The 24,013-nt window shown below is 38.5% G+C and overlaps 1 protein-coding gene across 1 annotated transcript in view; it reads left to right on the top strand.

Moving 5' to 3' along the window:
- Positions 1 to 5,182: 5,182 nt before the first annotated feature.
- Positions 5,183 to 24,013, top strand: part of TINAG (tubulointerstitial nephritis antigen) — a 42,976-nt gene continuing 24,145 nt past the window's right edge. Inside the window, exons 1-6 of the mRNA XM_009957143.2 lie at positions 5,183 to 5,549; positions 9,877 to 9,940; positions 10,467 to 10,556; positions 11,191 to 11,305; positions 17,705 to 17,828; positions 19,962 to 20,112. Coding sequence (XP_009955445.2) covers positions 5,183 to 5,549; positions 9,877 to 9,940; positions 10,467 to 10,556; positions 11,191 to 11,305; positions 17,705 to 17,828; positions 19,962 to 20,112 — 911 coding nt within the window. The remainder of the gene's footprint in view (positions 5,550 to 9,876; positions 9,941 to 10,466; positions 10,557 to 11,190; positions 11,306 to 17,704; positions 17,829 to 19,961; positions 20,113 to 24,013) is intronic.

Below are 24,013 nucleotides of genomic sequence, written 5' to 3'. Positions count from 1 at the left end.
ATCAGACTAAGGGCAGCCCTTGGCCCAAGGGTTCAGCTGTCTGGCATCCAAAGCCTGATTTTGTGTGGCACAGCTCAGTGGTCTTGACTCAGTTTTAATAAGAAAATTGCTTAAGTTCAAAAGCTAAAGCTATGCAAAATGAGAAAAGTGAAAGCACAGAGAAGCATTTTGTTTAAAAGGTAACAGTAACAGCTCAAGGATACAAAAGGAAAAAAATCTATACCTTAAGGTATAAAAAATCCTTAAAAGCAGAAAATCAGAAAGTGACAACTCAGCAACGCTGCGGATCATCCTGAGTATTAAGAATACCAGTCCCTCCCTACCTGACTGACGTTTGCCTACCCTGCACAAGGTCACCAGTTTCCTTACTGGGGTTGGTGAGCACATTAATGATGGCTGTCTAGTATGTGCATTTGCCAGGGCACACTTGTTTCATATGAACAAGTGTATATCATTCTTGCAGTGCCTCTTTGTACATTGTAAAAGAAGTCTGAATGAAAATGAGCTGATGATTTCTGTGTAAGACTGCTCTCACTTATGCAAGGAGTAGTATCTAGCCATACACAGGGCAATCCTAAGCTATTTCTACACTAGTCATGTCATAGACCCCAAAGCAAATGGCACAAAGTAGCTTACAAGTTAAGGGAAGAGCATACTGCAAGATGCCTTCTCCAGAAGTGGACTGGTGACACTCACATTGCAATAAGGCCAACCTTGTAATACATATTACAACCTCTAAGCCTGCTACTTAGGTACAGACTAAAGGTAGGCACATGCACAGCCTGTTCAGGTTTCTAGCATTGGTTTGGGATGCTACTTCCGCCTCTGTCCTTGTCAGTCTACCCATGCTCAAGAGAAAAGTTTAGACTTGGAGTGCCAACATTCACCAGTGATATCAGATAGGACCACAGTAGATACACATGACAGCTCATACTGACAGTGAACTACCATACATTCCCCTTCTCCGTCACCTCTGACTGGTTGGTGAGGTTTGGGATTGGCAAGCTCACTGCAAGCGTCACCTCTCTGAAGCTACGTGCAGCCATGCACAGGCTAATCTGTCCACAATAATCTAGACTGCCAGCATAATGAAGGTGGCATGTGGCCCATGACAAGTTTGGGCCACTGCCAACACTTCCATGCCTGTCTGTGTCTCTTGAGAGGTTCCTATCCAGACGTAAGCCACAATGACTGCATGCATACTGTGCTAGTTCACGTACAGGTTCCCCCATTCTTCACACGTATTTACTTGTCTGACCCGAGTGGGCTGACCCCAGGGCAATGCTGAAGTATGGCTGACAACAGAAAGAATGAGGTGGCACCTGCTGCCTTGAGGTTGACCAAGTGATGCAACTGGGGTGGGAAGCCTGCACGGTGAGTTGCTGTGGTAGAACGAGTGAAAAGGCTATGAGTCTGTAGCAACCCCTTAGTACAATGTAATACCTATAAAGTCATCTTCTTTTACCTGTGGTTGTGCATTCAGAGTGCTTGAGCACGTGTGTGTGGGAATCTGTATGTGTGAGGAATGGGATTTCTTTGGCATGGGCAATTTGGGTTAGTTTGTCTTCCTCTGCTTCTGACTTTGACCTTAAATCTGTTGATTTAAATATCTGAGGAACTGGGCGCATTGATCCCAGAGGCAAGTTGCACTGTGGCAGGACTCTACTTAGACATCTGATGAAATTTGTCCCTTAAACCACCATTATTCTGAGTTACATGTAACCTGGATTAGCATCATAAGAATTGAGATAGGCAGTCCTGAAATGTTTGAATTAAAAGTGGCGTTGCTTGATACCATGCCAACAACCCACAGCAGTGAGCTGCCAGACTGTTGCCAAACAGGGTGAAAGTACTCCTATTCCTGCACCCGTTCCAAGCATATGGAGACCAAAGCGACAGTGAGAAAATCACTTTAACACACAGCTTTTCTCTGCATAAACACATTTAGGAGCTAGTCACTCACAGTTTTGGAGGGTGAATCCTATTCTGCCATTAGTACATGGGAGACAGAAAACATTGTGGAATAATACTTTTGGTGGAGTGGTTTTGCTTTAAAAAACTTTTACTGCATTGCAGCCATTAATAATAAAGAATAGTAAGTATAAAGTACTGCAGTCATTACAAATCAGTGCTGTATTTTGTGCAAGGAATCACCAGTTAGATTTCCCTTTGAGTTCACAGAAAGGGATGGCCTGTATCATTGCAGAGTTTAAACTGGAGATAAGCAATTACACGGGTTCTCTGATGCATTGAGTTGTGTCTACTGACAAATGACTGAATTGGGGTCTGGCATCCTGGTTTCTGCCTAAACTGGCCAAGAGTCACTTCATTTTCCTTGCACAAGGTAGCACTACTGCAATTCTTTGCTTGACCCCAGTCCGGTTGTGGAAGCCAGGAGAAGGTGCCAGAGTCTTCTGGTGGGGTGGGCTCTGCTGTCCATGCTGGGAGTGACCTTCAGCACCCAGAGCCTTGTCGGCCGCTGCTGCTGCCTGTACTCTGAGGGTGATTAGAAATGAGATTTTTTATGGTGCCCAATAGGATCATTCAGACAAATCAGGGAAACTTGAAAGAAAGGCTGTAGACTAATCCTTTAAAGAGATTCTTGGACATTTTAAACTGTTTTTTATTTGTTACTCCACCATGAATTCAGTGATATTAATGTTTTAATTCTTGCCAAATGTGTGGTGTTTTTAGAAGCTCAAGTGTAGACATCAGGTAGTGCTAAAACAGGTACAAGTCAGATATTTTTGTACTTAACTGTGCAGACTAGAACTAGGACCCTAACTCAAAAGCTTAGCAGAGCTGTTACATTTGAATAGATTAATCTTCAACAGAGAAAACTGTTTCTAAATAGTTACAGGTAAGTCAATGCATGCTTTCATACAGTGAACATAAAGCTACTTTTGCTTACAAAGGAAAATACTGAAAAATATCTGATGAATCACAATGGAATAGATTCATTTTTTTGAGGTTTGAACACATGTCAACATTTGGGAAAAACAGATTTTACCAAGTTTCAGCACAGTTTCTTGTGTCACAAAGCAAAGCTGTTTAGAAGCACAAGTTACATTTTCACAGTCCTTTAAAAGCGATCTCATTCCTGTGTAAACTAGCTAATGTCATTTCCAAGCAAATCCCTTGCCTCTGGTTTATCATCAGCTAGTCTTTAAAGTTGAAAATTTAAAACAAAACACCAAACAAAACCAAATGAAAACAAAGATCTATAACTTAAAACACAGATATGTCTGTTCACTTGACCTGACTGGCTGATAGCATTTATCACATATGGTAGCTTTTTTCTTTCTTTCTTATGCTTCCAGAGCAAGGAGATAACTTTGTAAAAATATTTCCAAGGATCTGTAATAACAAAGAAGTTTTGCATTTTGCTAATGTCAGTGCAAATCAGGACTCATTCTCTTGGAACTGATAGAGCTGCACAGACATAAGGAAAAGAACTGGATTATCATTTCTAGGGAGCCCTTCACTTGAGTTTCCATGAACATATCTTTTCTCATTTGCCTCACGTTATATTTGATGCATTACAGCAGTCAGTGACAGACTTAATGTTGTCCAGAATTTTGTCTCATAAACAAAACTTATTAAAAAAAAAAAAAACACAGCAAATTTGAAGGCTAAGATTTATGCCCTGTTATGTGATGTACAGTGATTGCTTGTTGCTGACCTTGGCCTTTCTATTAACTTCCACACAGAAGATTGCTTGCAACAGAGCAAAATAAAAATCGTGTGGTCTGATGCAATTTTCCCTCATCCACAGGTCTTTAGCTGTGGTGGGGACAGTGTGGGAAGTAGGTCCAATAAAAGCACTGCTGGCAAGAAGTTGTATTAAAGACTTGAACATTTGGATTACAAGCCCGCATATATAAACATATGCACACACACTTACACACATTCCCTCTTAATGTCTCTGCCATTCATGGCAATACATCCAAACCAGCTGTGCTTTCAAAAGTAGCTGCCCTTTGATGCTATGACTTCCTGCAGCACTGAGCAGCCCAACTGAAGTCACAAATGGAAATATCCCCTTCATTCCCTAGAAAACAGTTTGCCATCAACTTCTCTGGGTTCTTCTCATATACTACAAAATGGAGACAGAAGGATGACTCGTTTTTACCTATGCTTGTTCAGCTTTGGAGACTTAAATTTTCTTGAAAGAGTTCAGATTTGAAACTATGATATTTTTTGCAGTTTAACCTTACCTGCTATTTCTGCTAGGAACTTCAAAGTTCTTTGCTGCTTTTTTTTGGAATCTTTTAAATTTTGGCAACAGTACCATGCATATTTCCTTAGGTCTGCTATTCAAAAACCTGGAGATCATAGATCAGATCATAAAAGCTGTTAGACTTATCTTTTGATATCTTCTCTGGTTTTCTTTGTGGTTTTATTAATACAGCCATTTCCTTTTTAAATAGGAATGAGCACTCATCAGTGTGTATTAGGCTATTTACAATGATTGTCAAGTTTGACCAAAGAAATGCAAGCCTTAAAAGAATATCTTTAGGTAACAGTTTATACTGAATAACACCTGACTTTTTCTGAATTTGCCCGCAGTAAAACAGTGCAAAATGAAGCATACAAAGCTAAGCTAGATCACTGGAAACACGATTGAAATGGGGGATGCAGGATGAGTTTACTGCAGTGATATAGCCCTGCATATCAGGAAGGAAAATATAGATTAAATGCAATCTAAGTGTTCCATAGTTCCATAGTTCCCAATCATATGGAGAACATATAAATTACAGGTAAATGAGGCCCAAAAGAAAGAGAGCTTCCTTTGATACTGTGTACTCTTTCCTCACATTGTTTTGATTTTGGAAGTTAAAAGTATAGAACTGAAATATTGGACCATTTATATCCTGTATATTCTGAAACTTTTACTATAAACTTTCTCACTTACAAAAGAACGCAGCTGACGTTTCATAATGATGAATACATAGTTGTGGCTCTGTTTCCAGTATCTGTACCTTGGGCCAATAAATCAGTTTACAACATGTTTGACTAATAATTAACACATACAGAGTCTTCCTAGAAAACCATAGTCTGCAGCTTTCTGTTCAGATTTCTTTCTGAATACTAACTGAAGGTATTACCTCTACAGTAAATGAACATTTACTGATAAAGTGAAGCACAGAAAGCCTCAGAAAAGGCTGGTAGAGGTAGAAGAATGTGGCTCAAAAGTCAGATATTGCTCTTGTATTGCATTGCAAGTGAAGTTTGTACGGCAAAGCTTGACTCTAGAAGAAATTTTCCCCGAGGACTTTACTCTGTTGAAGAAGGCGGTTCTGCAAAGTGGAACAGGCTAAAAAGGAGTCTGTATCAGGGAAGGTCCTGCAGGGTACGAGGCTGTTGCACAGGAAGAGATGATGACTGCAGCTTCAACATAATCTCAAAAGCAGCTATATGTTACTGTGATCAGTTCTGTGCCTCAGGTTCTCCTGGACCTGTAGACTGCTGTGGTGACTACTGGGATGTCTGTGACCACCCTGTTGAGCCCACCAGGTCAGATGAGCCTTGGCCTCCTCCAACATCAGGTAGGTATCGAGAAAATGCTCACTTGGCATTAGTGCATCGTGATAAAAATATACTTGGAAGTAAAATTACTGATCAATCTTTAGAGTGTATACGACCTAGAAATGTGGCTAAAGACATAGTGGACAACGACACTGAGTATGAAACTGGAGTGAGAATTATGCTTGCTGTTATTTTACCTCTAGGGACATATTTTTAGCATTGGTTAGATCATACTTCTCTTGGACAAAACCTCTGTTTTACCTGAAACTTCTCAGACACAACTTCATTGGGTCAAAATTAGTGTGATCTCAACAATTTCAGTAGAGCTTCACAGATTGACATAAGCTGAACAGCAAGGTCTAAATTTTTGTATCCCTCAGTACAAATAAATCATCAAGAAAACTGAGAGTTATCCTGAATTATACTGCTCTGTGGTATTCTGCAGCAATTTTGATCCAGGATAGCTTCGCTGTGGGGTGCTATTTTTCCTGTGACAGCCCAGGTGCAAGAGTAGGTGAAGAGATGTGTTTAGAACAAGGACTTCTGGCATAATTTAGTTTCTTACTAGTTAGTTTGTAGTGAAAGTTCCTCCAGGACTACTCTGAACTCTGTCTAATTTTTTTTAGAACTAGATATAGTGAAAAAATTCTCTACAAAAAGCTGGTCCTCCCTTGGTTCTTTCATAGGCCAAATCTCTTCTGGTGAGAAAAGTTTAGAATTGTGGATTTTAAGACTATGTAGCTTCTTGCTGCTGGTAGGCCAAATCTGGATGAAAATGTGGAGCCTGTGCCAAAGTTTCAAAAGCCTAAAATCAACAAAAATACTACCATGACTTTTTAAAATTAACTGTTTCTTCGCAATACCCCTGCTGCTTGCATTCCAGCTCAGACCATGAGCTCTTCAGGAGGCTGTGCTCTTAAGCCAGGCATGTGGCCAAAATCTGATAAGTGGGAGTGACAGAGACACTGTAAAACAAATTTGATTTTTCAAAGTGCTTCTAGTCATCTAGAAGAATGTTTTATGATTTATGTAAACAAAAACATTTGTTCCATATTTATTTGGTGCAGTGGTGCATACTGTTTCCAGCAGATCAGGGGGCTGCTGTCATAAGTTCTACATAAACGTTTAGCAGTGTTTCTGCTCTAGAGCTGGCAGCCTGCAGGTCTAGTTTGGCAAACTCTTTCATAGGAAAGAATCACTACAAATCCTACAGCGGTTTGCATTGTGGGCCCTGCTGTAGGTCTACCTCTAATAGGGAAAAGTGTAACAGAAAGTTTACATACAGGAGTAGGTGAGAGGTAATATTTTTATTGCCTTTCTTAATCCAATTTTTTGCATATGTGTTCACTATTTTGTAACTTGTAGACTGCACTTACCTACCAGAGATGGCAATTATATTTACTCTATTCAGGGACCTTTATTTGTCCTATAGGTGAGCTTATACCGTTTTTTTTATATCTCATCTGATCCTTAAAGTGCTTCCCTAATGGAAAGGCTGCAGCTTTTTAAAATCTGTTTATTGGATAATTTTTGTATAAATAATTTAAAGGGTAAAAGGAGAATAATAAAGCAGGCAAAATACAGCAGGAAAAAAAACCCACCTCTAAAGGAACTTTCTAGAACTGGAATGTCTGAGGAACAAGGAAGAGAGCGTCTAACTGGAAGGAAAAAATGGAGAAACAAAGAGGACTGACTGCCTGAAGATTAAGCAAGCTCTGAAGCATTTTTGGAAATGACATATTAGCTGACTTCTAGTAACTGAGACTACACTTCTGCCTTTGGCTAAGAATTACTTAAGCACTAGAAGACCACTAGAAGACCAAAGTACTTTTCACTTGGAAGATTTTGATCTTGTTGCCTGTGGTTTTGCTCTCAGAGCTTCCTGAGTCCTGTTTCTCTAAATAAACCAATAAACTGAAGGGCTTTACATGGGCTGGAATGAGCAACAATAAAACTGCTCAGTGCTTTATTTCTGGTTTCCTATCTGTTCACTGACTTGGTGCATGGCAGCAATGAGCTACACTGTGACTTCTTCCATTGATGTGCAGCTTGCTGAGGGCCAGTCTTGTTTTAATTATGTGGAACTGCTTTGACTCTGCCTTTATGGACCCAGCATTCAGTATGTTTTGGTGGCTTCCTGTGCAGTTTCAGAAGAAACAATGCATATTCCTGCCTCAGATACCAAATACAAGGTCTGGATTTTTAAATTATTATTGTTTACATTTTTGTTATTAAAATAACTGATGGAGTTTTATTTATTAACTGTATTTATTATTTATTTTATCTTTTTGTTTCAATTACTCTCATGACACAAAAGATGTTGTCAGAGTCAACACACTGGATGTGGTATAAAAGTGACATCCAGAGAATTTACTAATTGCTTTTACACTACAGAATAAGGATCTGGCCTGCAAGTGAGTAAACCTGGAGACGTTTCATTGACAGAAGTACTTACATCAATATTGGGGACAAATGAAGTAAGAGCTGTAAGGGTATAGGAACACTGGACTGGGAGGGATGTCATCCTTTATCAAATACTATTCCTTCCAATTATGATTTTTCACATCATATAATCCCATTCATAAAGTCACTAGGCTGCATCTTCAAATTAATTAATTTCCCACTTAATATATTAATATTCCAACCTAATACATTCACAGCCAGACAATCTCACTGTGTTCTTGGGCGAACAGTGTCTTTTAGCTTAGATATCTCTGCCTTCCACCGCTGGCTGCACTCCTGGCCCTTTAAGTCTTAATTTGGCTAGACTAAAAAACTGTATGGCTTTAATATTCAATTCTGTAAGCATACATTATTAGAATGCTTCTTCTGTACTTGTCTAAGTTTGCATTTTTTTCCCAGGTATGGGCAGTGAGGCCTGCCAGCAGAGCCCCAGTGATGCTCCATCCTGTCACTCAGACGCTGCATCAATGTTTCCTTCCATTGCTGCATTTGAAATCCCTTGCTTGATGCCGTCTTCCAGCTACTGTCTGATGCTGACTTTGTGGCAGACTGTGGCAAACTGGCACTTAAGTAGTTTGCTTTGGGTATTCTCTGAAAAGTGTCTCAGACCTTAGCAGAAGCTGCATTAGAGCAGACACTCTGGGCCTCAGACTGCTTAGGTGGGATATATCTCACCTACGCCGGCTCTAGCTAGCATAGCCTGCTGTATGACTAACAGAGAAAGATAGGCACTCGCAAATAATTCATCTAGTCTACTTCTGCACATTGGTATGAAATTAGCAATGGCTTAGAAATGTGTATTTACCTCCTGCCAATAAAGGAGGTCTAGGCAGCTGAGGCATACAAGTGTATGTCTGTGCAGACAAACTCCAGCTGTTGCCATGAGAGGGGGATGGCCTTCCTCACACTTGTGGTGGAAAAAAAGCGTGATATAATGGAAATGCAAGTCCAAACTATATTAATACGAAATATGGTTTAATCTTCTTGAAAATAGAGGAGAAAGGAGAACTTGTGGGTTCTCGCTTCAAACCCTTTCAGTGGGGGGAAGGAATGTAGTCTCTACCTGCAGGCTCACCAATGGAGGAACCACGAGAACAGGCTGGAAAATAAAGACCCATGTGACAAATGTACAATGTTTGTTATAGAATTGATCCAAAGTCCTGCGCAGGCATTCTGGATCTTTCTTTTACTGAAGCTTTGACAATCAAGTGCAATGAAGAGACAATTTATGTAGAAGATCTTAATACAAGCACGAAGTCTTTTCTCAATGAATTGTTATCAATGACAAAATCAGGAGGCATGTATTTGTCTGGAAAAATCATCACTCAATTTAGGCTTTATACTGGGGTTTGGAGAGTATAGGAAACATATATTTGCCTTGAAACATAATTGATTTGTCTGCTTTTCAAAGAAGAATTAAACTGGTGAGGAAAAAGAATCTATTACAATAGGTTTGGAACAGTTATTAGTTTTTTTTTAAATTCTACAACTGCAAAAACTTATTTCTATTTTAATTGCCAATTAGAAAATTATTTTTATTAGAAATTTATTCTGTTTAAATTTATTACTGGAAAATAACAGTATTTGAAGAATTACTTTTATTTATGTTTGTTATTATTTATGTAAAATAATAATTTTCAGTGCATGTTTTGAATCTGTTGCTGATTTTATTTACTGTGAATGATAATGTACCTGGTAAAAAATTAAAATACATCAAACTCGCTTCGTTACTTGGAAGAAACTGGAAACAGATGTTGCCGACTTTCAACTAAATAATTTATGCATACTGTATACAACCAAATAATTCAACAGTAGTGAGAGTTTTGAGCTAATTCACTTCAAAAATGATTATTTTTTTCACACATCTGTATGTTATGTTGGCAGGTTGTTATAAAGATGGCCGACATTATGGAGAAGGAACAATAATTAAAGACAACTGCAATTCGTGGTAATGTTTCAGAGAACAGCAAACTGAATGTTATTTAGCATATGTCATGAAGCAGGAATCAAGATAGTGAGCATCTTTAAATTCATATTAAACATAATCAAATCAAAATGGCTGGAAGAGCAGTGCTGTATTAAGATATTGTAGAAGTAGATTATAACCAACTTAGAAGAATGGCAAGAGGTCAATGGGCTTTCTAAGTGAGATATGAAAATGAGAGTATTAAAATCCCCTCCTCACTGACTTAATTCTGTTTCTGCTCAGTCAATCTGCTGGCTCTGACCTGAGTCAAAACGGCTTCAGCCTAGACATGGACATTGACCTCAATGCAGACAAAACAAATATCATTAAAGTTTGGGGGATTATTTTCGAATGTCTTCCTCTGTTTCTTTGACATGAAGGATGAGACCTTACATAATTTCATAAGGCAAGAATATATATATATGTTTATTTGTGTAGGAAAGGGATGAACTGTATATTTTTCCTTTCACAATTTATTTTCTGCTCAGTGATATTCTTGCTCTTTCAGCAAATGCTTCCAAAGTCTCTGGAAGTGTTCAAAAGAAGTATGCCTTGTTCGCCAAGACTTAATTCAGCAAATCAATTCTGGAGATTATGGGTGAGAACACTTTTATTTTAAGGTTTTGTTGTAAATCACTGTATGGCTCATTGTATGTATGTGCAAATTACAAGTTATGCAGTATGACAATGAATGTACATCTGTGAAACTTTCCTAAATCTCTAGCAGATTACAGAGTTTTAAATGGAAAGATACTAAAAGTCTCGTGCTAGTAGGAGTTGACATTGTAAACATCTATCTGAAGCATTCTCCAACTTTAGTACAATTTTGGTGCACCAGAGCTTGAAAGCAATGTAACTCAACACATGAAGCTGTTCTCTGTGAGCATCTGGTCTGAAGTATAATTTGACCAACATAATTGTTATGACAGAACACCTTGATTTCCAGTACTTCTCTGAAGCATTGCATGCTCATCATTCAGGCTGACATGATGCTGACTTCAAATCACCACTTTTCATACACTGCTGTGTTGCTCCATCCTACTGATTTGCAGTGGAAGAGCCCGCACTAAATATTTTCTCATGCATATTGAATACAAGGTTTTGAAACATAATTTGAAAGATTTATTTTTGGATGTTATTGTTAGCGGCACTCTTATAAAGGAATAAGGTATCAATGTGAGCGGTATTTCTAACCTGGGTTTTGTTTGTTTGGTTTTTTGTCTGTGAGGAAGATGGAAAGCTGACAACTACAGTCAGTTCTGGGGAATGACAGTGGAAGAAGGTTTCAAAAAGCGCCTGGGCACCTTCCCTCCATCTCATTCCTTGCTGAATATGAAAGAAGCTCCAGTAAGTGTCATGTACAATTGTTAAGTTTTTCAATAAGTTTATCACATGGAAAAATAAATGTGGACAATTATAAGATTATGATTCAGGAATTTAACACTAAATCCTTCCACACTGAATATGAAGCTCCCAGAATAGTTCTCCAAGCAATAAAGTGATTGATCCTGTTGATGGAAATCAAACAAGGAGGAGTAAAAGCAAATGCTAACCATTGGGAGGCTGTGCACCAATATTAACTTATCATTGTAGATCACCGGTGTTCGCAATCTTTGCTTCTTTAGGACGGTTGCATACTATCCTCTCCATTTGTTAATTGTTGCACACATAGCTGCAACCACAAAAAAACAAATTTCGGCATAGTTCATTAAGGCTAACATCTGAGAATAAACAGCAATCTTTGAAAGAAGCTCTGATACAGTAATATAAAGATGCAGCAGGAGGCTGGGGTTTTGGCCAAATGAAAAGAAAAATGGTGGGAAGCATGGGAAAATGAGATGATTCTCTACTACCAGCTTTCTAAACTCTTGACCATGGCCATTTTCATGGCAGCTAAATTAAATTTCCCATTATATATTTATGCTCAAATTAGTTCTGCAGCAAAGCAAATACACTTAAAGTTATGTAGGTAGGTTAAGCAATTAAAGAAGAAATAGATAGTTATTGAATCCAGAATAGATCTTCCAATGCTTTGGATCAGTTACTCAGCTTCTTTCTTAGAAGACCCAAAATTATAGAAATCATAGACTGAAAAATCTAACTACCTTAACATAGTGAAATTACACAAATTGCCAGAATAAGCAGATAGATACAAGGTTTGTAAATGACATTAAATATAACAGGTTTTTCTCTTTGGCTTCTACATAGCTCAAGCAAGTGACTCCATTTGATTATCTATTTGAAGTCAATCATTAATGCTTGTCATGTAGGTGTGTGGCAGAAGGGTTTCCACATCAAGGAAGGCCTTGTGTGGACAGACATGCAGAGCTACCACTTGATAGGGAATTTGGGAAAGAGGTGGAGGGCCATGTGCCTCTGCATCAATTTTAACAATCCTAACCCTTTTGCTTGATGCAGACTGGTTCTTTGTCCCACACAAAGTCACCTCCCTGTGCCAGTGTGGTGAGGCAATGGCTTGTGATCCAGATAGGCCAGCTTGCTCAAGATTACACTATGGAGGGTTGGCAGAGCAAGAAGCTCACAGGAATTAAGCTTTGGAGTTCTGCCTCGTATGATTTGCTAGACTACTCTTTGTGGGCAAAGAAGGATCCATTTCAGCTGAAGACGGCAAGTCAAAATAATACAATGACATAGAAGAGTTTAGTGCAATATTTAGTAGGTATCTGACACAAATTACCAGTGAGCTGCTCTGAGACTCAAGAGAGTTGGTATTGCTTTGTCGTTGTTGTTGGCTTTTTCCTTGAGGAGTGCAATGTGATGCTTATATAGCAGAAGCAAAAAGTGGATATCATGTACCTAGCTCAGAGATTGAGATCTACATCACTAGATACCTAGCTAGGTGAGATAAATCCCACCTAGGAAAAAAAAGAAAGAAAGGTAAGGTTACAAGGAATTCTTTATGATATTTCCTTTTTTTCATTCATGGGGTATCTGGTCACTCAGTGGTCCTACATTATGTTCAGCCTATTGAATCATTGTTATTAAGCTTCCTGTAGCTTCTTTGATGGCTATACTACTTATGGCCTCTGTTCCACTGAGATATTTCTCAGGCTTTTTTTCTCTATTTTCACAAAATCTATGAGCCACAACTACTGTTTTGGGCCCTTCCGGACACCCAAGGAGCTTCAATGCATTCTTCTCCAGAAATCCAGCTTTGCACATTTATGCATTTAACCCTCAGGAAATCCTACACATTGCTGGAAGCACAAGCTTTACAGAGGATTCTAAGAAACCTTTCTTTCTACTTACAAAAGCTAAAAATATAAAATAATAATCTCTGTATGACTTCCTCAGCTTCCGGAGAATTCTTTGAGCTTACAGAAAATTGCTCTGAATTGTACATGAGCCTGTCTCACACCTATGGCCTCTCTTCAGAATTATTAAAACTTTCTTGATGTTACCCCGGTGGTTTCTGTCTTAGCTAGTCTTGATGTAAAAATATTTTTCTCTGAAGCTTCCTGAGAAGCTTCAAATCTCCCTGATTCTGTCCCCTTCTAGAGTTTTCTAGAAGAACATCATCTCTTCAGCGTCCTTGTTCTGCCTTGGGAAATTTCCTACCTGCCACATGGTAATACTTCACGAAAACATGCAAAAAAAATGGTTTTCTTCACTCAATAGCCAGCTCCATAACTACCATCACTGCACAATCCAGCAATTTCATACTATGGATTAGACTCACCAGGGGTATTTTTACAGATTCTTTCAACTGGCAAAAAAACAGTAGCCATGGAGTCAACTTCCAGGCAATTTTTAACACAAGTATCTTACCAGATTTTCAGAGACACTTATCCCTGCTTCACCTTCCATGAATAATTTTCTGTCATTGATATTTTGTGAAGCATACTAACACATTTACAAAGTCCTAAGTGATAAAAAGCAAGTGTGTTTTCATGACAGCGTTTCCATTAAGCTTCACCTGTAACTAGGTGACAGCTCAGAGTGAAAAGATATGAATGATGAAATTCAGTAACAGTGGCTTTTCAATATTTTTCAGAGACATTCTCCAAAACTTAATGGCTTGACCTTTAAGTGACTTTTTTGAGTATTAATTCACCTGCAGGCCAAGGTACTAGTTACTTACTGTGGATAAATTGTCACTAATTAAATATTTATGCATTATCTGGGATTACTACTGCCTTTCCCATTTTGCAAGTGAGAAAACTGCAAGTCATTTGCCGAAAGTTATATATTTAGATGACAAAATTCTACTATTAATGTTCAGGAGTTTTTGGCTCTATCTTGTGCTGACCTGATTAAAACCTGGTAGTTTTGCTAATGTAGAAAGAAAACCATAGCTACCCATTCATTAAATGTAACTTTTTTTTTTACACTATATAAAAGCCATTTCTTCAGCATGCTACTGGTCTACTCTTTAGGGAAAAAATGACCATTTCTGGTACCTAAGGGCCTGCCTTTCTGATTATTTTCTACTATCTTTTGGGGATGCTTGAGAAAAGCATTTTTGTGTAGAAGTGTCTCCTTACTCAATTGCATGGAAAAAAAGATTCAAGAATGTAAAGCCCTTCTGTGTTAACCACTTTACATCTATGGCAGAGTCTTAGTTCTCAGCAGTGTTAAAAAGTTTGGTTGTGGAGTAGAAGCATTTTAGTTGTTTCTTTGACCAACATACCCAGCTACGAATATAGCTTCATAACACTACATCAAATTAAACAGTGTGGCAGAGCTACATTTCATCTTAGGAAAAACACAAGTTTCTTGAAGTTGTTCGTAGAACTTTTAAAAGCTCTGCTATTAATAAAATACTATACCTGCTCAGTAAGGTGTTGCTCGTGTCTGGAAGGGTAGTTTAACATGATGGTATATTAGAATACCTAGAAGACAATGATATGGAACAAGGACTAAATCTGAACTGAGGACCCTCTGCTGCAGAATTTGGCTAGACCTGAACACAGACTGACAGCTAAATACATCTCTAAAACACTTACGACTTCTGACAAAGCTGAAGCTCCCAATAGTGTCATGTGCATTATCTGAGAAGGCATTTTGAAAGTGTTTACTCACTGCAGGAGATAGTGTAATCCTTCTTGAAGTTCCACGCAGCACAAAAATAACTGCCACGCCTTTAAAACATGTTTGGTGATATTCTCTCTGTACATGTTCTGGCAAGAGGTACGTTGCAATGGTGGGGTCTGCACCTGCCAGCAACAAGGTGCTCACCTAAGTGCCATCTTACAAGAAAATGGAATACGTAGTTTAGTAATAAGGCCCCATTTTGGATTATGTATCAAAGAATTCGTAAAGACAATGTGGAGGTATTCAAAGTACAGCAGCTATTGTTCTGATATATGGCTTTTCATAGCAAAAAACCTTAGCAGTGTAGATCTCCCTCTGAAGGCATGCATGCTCGTTCTGTTTTCACAAAGCAAGTGACGAAAGGACGTCCAGAACTTTTTTCCTATATTAAAAAATAATTATTGCTTTCTCTCAGACAAATGATTTCTACATTTGCAAATTCAGTAATCTTCAGTCTTTTTTCTCTGATGGATCATCTAGCTTTTCTGAAGAAGCCATAGCTGAAGTACGAGTGTCTTTTATATCCACTTACCTTCCTGCTTTGGCCAGACTGCTATCTTCACTGCAGAGAATATGCATGAAGATTTAAAAATAGTTTGCCAGTCATTTTGCTAATTGCATTGTGCTGTCTGATGTTGGTCCATAGAGCATACATTGAGAAACAGTTGTCTAGACTTACTATTTGTCACAGAACAGCAGTTTTCTCAGATAAAAAGCTAATGTTTCTGGCTACAGGTCAGTCCTGCATTTCTAAATGACAAGTCTGAGGGTTAATGAGGGATTTGCTCTAGGATTTACCATATGAGGTTATTAAATACATCAACAGTAGTTTAGGAATACGTCAAGTTACACATTTTCTCAGACTAAAGATCTACTTTGAATTTTGCTTTTCTCAACAGCCTCATTTGTAACATTGTAAGTGGGACATGACCGCTTACAACCTTTGCCAAATTTTGCTTGTTTAGTAGTTGATAGTGAGCAGTCTTATCATGTAAAAGAAATTGCTGTTTGTCTGGGATTTTGCCTGTATGATTAGTCTTGAAAGTAAATCTTGTGCTTGTGCTTGCTTATTTATAATGAACACGATAATTTAGCAGTTGCTTTCTATGTGTCATTTGAGGTTGCAAGTCCCATGTATCTAATAAGCTATTGAAAAAGCAGACTTTTGAAAGGTTAATCAAAATGTTGAGATTAATATTTTAGCAAGATTTAAAAGATTATTGGCTTGTTATGGGTGGAGGTAAAACTTTCAAAAGCACTTAAGTAACTTCACTGTTTGCAGTATTCTTTAATGGTATTCAGCACTCACAGCCTGCACCTTAACATAGTGAACCTAGAAGCACTTGAGAGTTACTGAGTCTGGGCATATGCATAGACTCTATCAATCTGTCTGTTTGGGCTGTATCCCAATTTAATGTCACATACAGCCCTGAGGTACAAGCTTCTTTTTTTCCTTACCCACTTCTTCTCAACTATGGGGTTTCTGTGGGAAATCCAGGTGTACAAGCTGGGTGGAGGCACCACTGTTTCCCAATGTATTCCACAAAGTGATCTGGATATAGCCAAAGTGGTAAAGTTCGGTTCCCCAAAGAGTCCTGAAATAGTTTATGTTTAAATCATCTTAGGAAAAGGTAGGTAGTCTTACAAGTCACACAAGAAATTTAGAAAAATGGTGCAACAAGGACTGAATTAGAAGACTAAGTAAACTGAGGTAAAATACAGGAATTTAAACAGGATAGAAGCCATTTTTCTTCAGGGTATGAGCCTGTTTATAAGAAAGAAGTATCAGGGAATGTTTCGCTTAGGAACAGATCGGGAACAGATGTTATCAACAATTGTTTGAGACAAACTGATAGATTGGGTGAACAAATATTGCAATTCCGTGTGGTATTTCCTATTTCCCTGCACAGCTTAAGCAATCAGTCCATAAAGTTCAACAGTAAAAAAAAAAAAAAAGTGGGTCAATGGTTTTGATACATTGAACACAGAGCAGATTATTAGCAGTTGTACCAGAAAGTTCTTGCATACGCAGATGTCTGTGCAAAGCTTGGAGGGCATAAATTAAGGGTGAGAGATGAAGATGACAAAAATGTCTGTCCAAATGGTTTTAGTGAGAAGATCATGAATGCTCATCTACTCAACACCAGATTGCAAAGCAGAAGGAAAATCACTGATTTCTTCTGGAATGAGAATAAGCGCTGGAGATTCAAAACCTTAGTGTAAAAGACTTATCAATGATACACTCTACTGATGCCTCCCCCATGGTAACTAAAATTTCCTTACCTACAGCCATGTCAAGCAGGACAGAGTAAAAGGTACCTAACATCACTGCTATTTGTAGCAGAAATCTTTTCCTTCCAAAAATTCAAGCTGGTTCATAATCAACATGTTTTGTAGGGAAATGTTGTTTGAGATAAAAATCAGAGAGAAACTAGACAGGTTACTCAGGTTGGCAGCTGTGGAGCTCAGCTTTCCAGCTCAGCTAGTGGACTGCCGGAACAGCCCTGCTCTCAGGGGAGTCATCACACCCAGCCACAGGGGAACCACCACAGGGATGCTCGGGAAGCCACAGTGCCAATGCCTTAGGCTTCCTCAATTTAGAAATTAATAATTTTAAAAAGAAAATTAGGGTACAATTTAAGACAAAATTAGGAATTGAAGCATATACAGATCTCCTACATTTTGTTTTAGGGAAACTCGCTTCCAGAAGAAAAATTTCCTGCATTTTTTGCAGCCACTTATGCCTGGCCTGATTGGATTCATGATCCTCTGGATCAACGAAACTGTGGAGCATCCTGGGCTTTTTCAACTGCAAGTAATACTATTTTTTTTTCTCCTTTTAAAAATATCATTGATGTTAGATGTGTGATAAAAATTTGTAATGATTAGTAATGAAGTAACTTCAGCTTGCTGCTGAGTTTTTATCAGCAAATAGGAACATTTTAAACCTGCAGCTTTCCCTCTAACTGGTCCCAAAGTCTTAAAGAGTCAATCTAAGCTGTAGAGCTTTTCATAAGTTTGTGTAACTTAGGGAGATTTTTTTGGTGACAGAAAGTAGAAAATTAATTGACTAACACGCTTTTAAAAAAATCTGCATCTGCTGCTTGCACAACTACATGCTTGACTTGAAAGCTTAAAACAGGTAGGCTTTACTTTTTTATATATGTTTATATATTTGTGCATTTGCCATTGTCCAACCCTTGCTATTCAAGAACATTAAGTATAATCTTTTCAATAATTTTATGAGAAGAAAACCCCGAAACTGCTCAGATATTTGTGGAAGAAACTATTTTCAAATTCTGTAAGCAAAGAAATGTAAGTAATACAGTTTGATCTCATGTGCTACAACTTGTGGTTTTATGAAAAATGGACACAAGTGATTGCATCACTTTCTCCAAAGAAGCTACAGTGATCAGTTATGTCCATTTTTCTTGTGCTGCAATAAATTTCAGAACATATTGGAACATAAAAAGATAGAGAAAAACATTATGCAGTCAGTCTTTATGACCTGATCCAACCGATGGTTCCTCACAGGTGCAGGTTTCTGCAACTGCTTCTTTAAATAACAAAAGTGAAGGAAAGGACCATTTAGGTCAGTTAATCCCAGCTCCCTGCCAAAGCCAGACTGAGCACACTGTGTTACCAATGTGTCTTGTCCAGCACAGTTTTAAAAGAGAAAAGCAAGAGGGCTTCTAACAGGTCTCCTGACAGATTACTGCAGAGATGAACAGAGTTCACTGAGGGAAAGGCCTTCCAGATATTCAGTCTAAATTTTCCCTTCATAAATGAATCTTGTGATTTTAATTCACATAGTTATTTTCAATGCTAAATATTATGAGATGCCTTCCTGTGTTGTTTAGGTGCATCTAACATTTTACATCTGAATTTTCAATCCTTTGTAAGATTAACTGTTGCTCATTGAATAGACAAGCACTGCTGTATCTTTTTTTTCGTTATAGAGTAATTCCTGTACGTATTCCAAAATTCTTCAGTAAAAAGCTTTTATACTCACGAAAATAAATTCATTACCATGTGACACCTCACAAAAACAGTCATTGCCATCAGCAGATTCACTCTTCTGAAGTTTTGTCCAAAGTTGACTGAAGTTAATGTTGATTTTGACGGAGATTTAGATTTCAAGGGATTCTTAAAATTTATTTTCAAGTTTGAAAATGAAGACCTAACAATAGTAAAAATATAAACTAAGCAGAGCTAATGACTGGGATTTGGGCTCAATAATTGTTTCATTTCCACTCATTAAAGAAAGGAGAAGTGGCTTAATTTCACCTACAACTTAGTTAACCTAGTCTGCCTTTAAATCAGTGCATAAATATACTAGTACTTAGAATTGTAACTATCTGATTGAGTTCAGGCATGTAAGGTGTCTATCTCAGAAGAAGAATTTTGCGTTATAATGGAAGAACGTCCAATGAATCTCACATTTACACATTAATATGAACATTTCCAAATATTCTTGCCAGTAAAAAACAATATATTTTCAGTCCTGAATTTTCTGTTCATAGGACTGTTCATTTTTGCTTTTCTTTTTTCTCAAATAAAGGAAGAAAAGGTAGGAAAGAAAAGAGATTTGGAGATTCAGCTGCAGAGAGGTGGGGGAGTATTTTCATCTTCTGCTGAAGTCAACCAGAGAGTAATATTCATTTACAACCATGGTAGAGCCTATCAGACTGAGTTCTGTAAATGCCTCATCTGATGTTTAGATATGTGGGACTTTATGATAACCAGTAAATCTGTGGATCTCATGATGCTGTGCAGTTTCACAATCCTCTCTCAAAAGTCTGTACAGATTATATCTGTGCTGTTTTGTAAAGATATCTGCACAGATAGAGAATACTGAGGTTGTATTTCAGTCCCTCTTTCACAACAACCAGCGTGAAGCTGTCAGTAGTTACTTGGTTTTGATAACGGAAAATTTATTTCAAAACAGGTGTTGCGGCAGATAGACTAGCAATTCATTCAGAGGGTCAGATCACAGACAACCTTTCTGCTCAGAATTTGATCTCTTGTGATACCAGGAATCAACATGGATGTAATGGTGGAAGTATTGATGGTGCTTGGAGATATCTGAAAACACATGGGTAAATATTTTATCTATCTGTTTAGATTATTTTAACTTGAACCGGTTGCTTAAGTTACAATGTTGCCTGTGTTACACTGATGATTTCTGCCCTCTCGAAAGAGGCATTTAGCTCTGTCAGATTAACTGTATTACTTCATCAAGACTTTCACTCTCTCTCATTTACACCTTTAAATCATCTTCATGAAGCCCAGGAACAATGAAACATTCCCAAAGAAATAAGTGAACACTATTTTGAATGAGGGCTCTCAGTGAGAAAACTCTGCAACCACCCAGCTCCCATTTAAGCTTCATTACATCTAGATATTATTGTTAGCTGTAATGCAGCTGGGGAAATTGATAGCCTCTCTAACAGCAAGACAAACATGAAAGGACTTTTTAGGTCAAAGACAATACTGTAAGTGGACTCAAAACTTCTGTATCTTGAGATACAGGCTTTTCATGTCAAACAACCTTGAGTAAGCAGCCAGTTGCACGAGACAACATTTTGAATATTCAAAAGGATCAAATGTTGTCTCGCTATAAAGCAAATTGTAATCATCCCATCCTAAGCTTGTGCCAGAATGCAACACTAACAAGGACTATACCTAGATCCTTTGTCCCTCATGTTGGACTAAGCAAAGCTGAGAGCTCCCAAACTGCACATGAAGAGCTAGAAGCTTCTTAAAATGACACATAATAATTTATAGAATCACAGAATTATTTAGGTTGGAATGAACTTTTGGAGGTCACATAATCCAACATTCTGCTCAAAGCATGACTAACTCTGAAATTAGATCAGACTGCTCAGGCCATGTCCCTGGTCAAATTGTGTAAATCTCAGAGGATGGAGGTTCCACAAGCTTGCTTGCAGCAGGTCACTTTGTTTGACCACTCTTGTGTGGTCAAACTTTTTTTTTTTCATTATATCTAATCAGCATTTTCCTTGGAACAGCTTGTAACTGATACCTTTCAGCTTTCCACTGTGCATCTCCTAGAAGATTCTTGCTCTGTCTCCTTTATGACTTCTCCTTATGTAGTTTAAGACAGTAATTAGATCCCCTTTTAGCCTTATTTTCTCTGGACTGAACAAATCCAGCTGCCTCAGCCCCTCTTTGCACATCATATGCTTCAGCCCCCTAAGTGCCTTCCATTGGACTTGCTCAGTTTGTCAGCATCCTTACTGGGGATCCCATAACTGAACACAGTACTCCAGATGTACAGATGTAACCTCACAAGTGACAATTTGAGGGGAATAATCATTTTTCATGATGTCTTGGCTATGTTCTTGCTAACACAACCCAGTATTGACTGTCCACATTTGCTGAGAGGGCCCACTGCTGACTCATGTTCAACTTTCTGCTCATCAGGACCCCAGGTCTTTCTCTGTGAAACTGCTTTCTACACAGGCAAGTGCCCTGTCGCTACTCCTGCATTGGCTGTTCTGGCTCAGAGGCAGGACTTGGCTTCTGCCTTTGTTGAGCTTCATGAGGTTTCTGTCAGCTCATTTCTCTAGTCTTTTAACGTTGCTCTGAATGGCAGCCCTGCATTCTAACCGCTCCCTGCCAATTTGGCATCCTCCACAAGTTTACTGAGGGTGCCTTATGTCCCACTGTCCAGATTGTTAATGAAGATGCAGAACAGTGTTGCCGCCATGTTGACTCCTGAGGAATGACACTAGTAACAGACAACAGTCACTTTGGTCTGTTGGCCTTTCAGCATGTGAGTCCGGTTCAGTTACTGACCTCGTAAGCAACTACCTAGTCTAATAAACTAGAAGAACATCACAGGAGACCATGCTGAAAACGTTGCTAAAGTCAAGGTAAATGACATCCACTGCTTTTCTTATTCTCCATGGAGCTAGTCATTTAATTGTGGTCAGATCATCTCATCTTATGATCTCACCATGGTGAGGCATAATTTGCCATGGTGAATCTGTGCTGCCTGTTCCCAGTGCATGGAAATTGCTTCCAGGAGAATTTACAATAACCAGAGTTTATATACTGTATAACTACATTCCGCTGCTTCTTACATTATCAGAAAATTTTTTGTACTTCCTGTTCCATACTAAAATCTATTTCCTCTCTCAGTTTCATATATTCTCATCCCTTACTCTGTCTTTGATATACCTGATACTGACAGACAGCGAGATCTCAGACATGCTGTCTTTTAATCTTATTTAAAAAACAAATGAACAAACCATGGAAAAAGCAAAATAATGTCAGCCGTGATGCATCAAATGTCATAGCTGACATGGCAAGCTGGGGATCCAGGTGAAGACCAAAGCACTATCATTCACACTGACAGAATGTACAAAGTGATAATTCTTCAAGTGCACCAAACTGTTTCTGATCTGACAAGGAGTTTACATCAAGTGTTTCTCTGTCTTTCTGTCTCACTAGCTTTGATCTATGTTTTGAGTGGGAAACTCTTTAGGTGAATGATTACAGTACACAGTAATGGACTCCACCCAGCAAAGACCCCTCAACACCTTATGGGGGTAAATTCAAAGGCTTCATTCATGAAGAAATGGAAGTTACAGCTTAACATTTTAAGCAACACTTTTCTGTAACTAGAAGAACAGGCTCCTTTTAATCATTACTCACACTCTTAAGAGACTAAATACAACTCTTTCTCACTGGACTGTTTGCTTGTCTACCACGCCAAGGACAGGAGTAGAAGAATTGCCAGTGTAGATAAGAGATTATTTTTAATCAGCATTATCTCCACAACAGTTGGAGCAAGTTATTTTTAGAGGAAAAGCCCTAAAGAATGCAGGAACAGGACAACCCCCTAGTCTTCTGTTCCCTCTGACTGTTATCCCTGTAGGCGTAAAGCCACTATGAGCCCGTAATGATAAAATTCTTCCTGTACCAGAAAGCTGTATATTTTTTTACCTGAAGCAGTGTGGTTAGTCACGCAGCCTGTTCTGCAGAGGAGTTTAAGTAAACAAGACTTACCTTACTTCTATAAGGAAAACAAAGTGGGCTGAAGCTGTATGAGGCCCTTCATTATCAAACTATCTGAACCCACACAGGAGCTTGTGCTGGTGTAAACGCCGTAGTGACCACAGAGTACCAGTGTGAAAGTGGTGTGCAGAGCAGGCTTTCTGATTGATGTAAGCCTGGAAGCATACAGACAGGGCACCTCAGCTTACCACAGCACACCTATGAACAGTTTTTTCACCTCCAAAGTCCCAAGTATCTGCATTATTGCTTAGCCATCTGAGAAGCCTTAAGGTATTCATTGGCATCTTGCAGCTGGCTATCTGAGTAAAGAATCTGCAGGGTAGTTGTGAGAACCATCACAAATTTTTGCAGACTATCTACATCTCCAATAAACCTCTGTGGTCCAATACTATTTTCTTAGTCATTCATCCAGCTTGCTTGTTCCTATGGAGCCAGCTCCAACATGTACAACATCACTGCACTGTTATAGACCTTTGCCTGATACCCACTCTTATCCCTGATCATTGATTTGCCATCAAAGTACCACACGGGAAAATATCTCTACTTACCTATTTTTATAAACAACATTTCTAATTCCTGATTTTATTTCCTCAAGTTCAAATGATATTTCAAACCCTCTTCCAGTAACAGACACGAATAAACACCTTAAGGAAAATCTCCAAGTATCTGTGAGGACAGATACTGGAAGAACATAAGAACAGCTGTGCTGGGTCTGAGCAAGGGTCCATCTAGCCCAATATTTTGTCTCTGGCAGTGGCCAAGAGCAAATAGTGTTAAAAAAACCAAAAAGTAACCCTTGTAGTTCTCTGGACTGATAATTGAATATTTTCTGTAGCTGAAACCCCATAATCCATAACCCTTTCCTTTGATAACAAAAAAAACGGAAATTCATGGCATAGAATTCTGAAGTGTGTTTTCAATGAGCCCTGTTAAATAGTGTTTGCTTCCTCACAC

This window comes from Leptosomus discolor, chromosome 2 (assembly GCF_034619465.1).
Source record: "Leptosomus discolor isolate bLepDis1 chromosome 2, bLepDis1.hap2, whole genome shotgun sequence".
In the NCBI taxonomy this organism is placed as follows: domain Eukaryota; kingdom Metazoa; phylum Chordata; class Aves; order Leptosomiformes; family Leptosomidae; genus Leptosomus; species Leptosomus discolor.
Note: the sequence above shows the minus strand (reverse complement) of the source record. Positions and strands in the feature narration are given on the sequence as shown.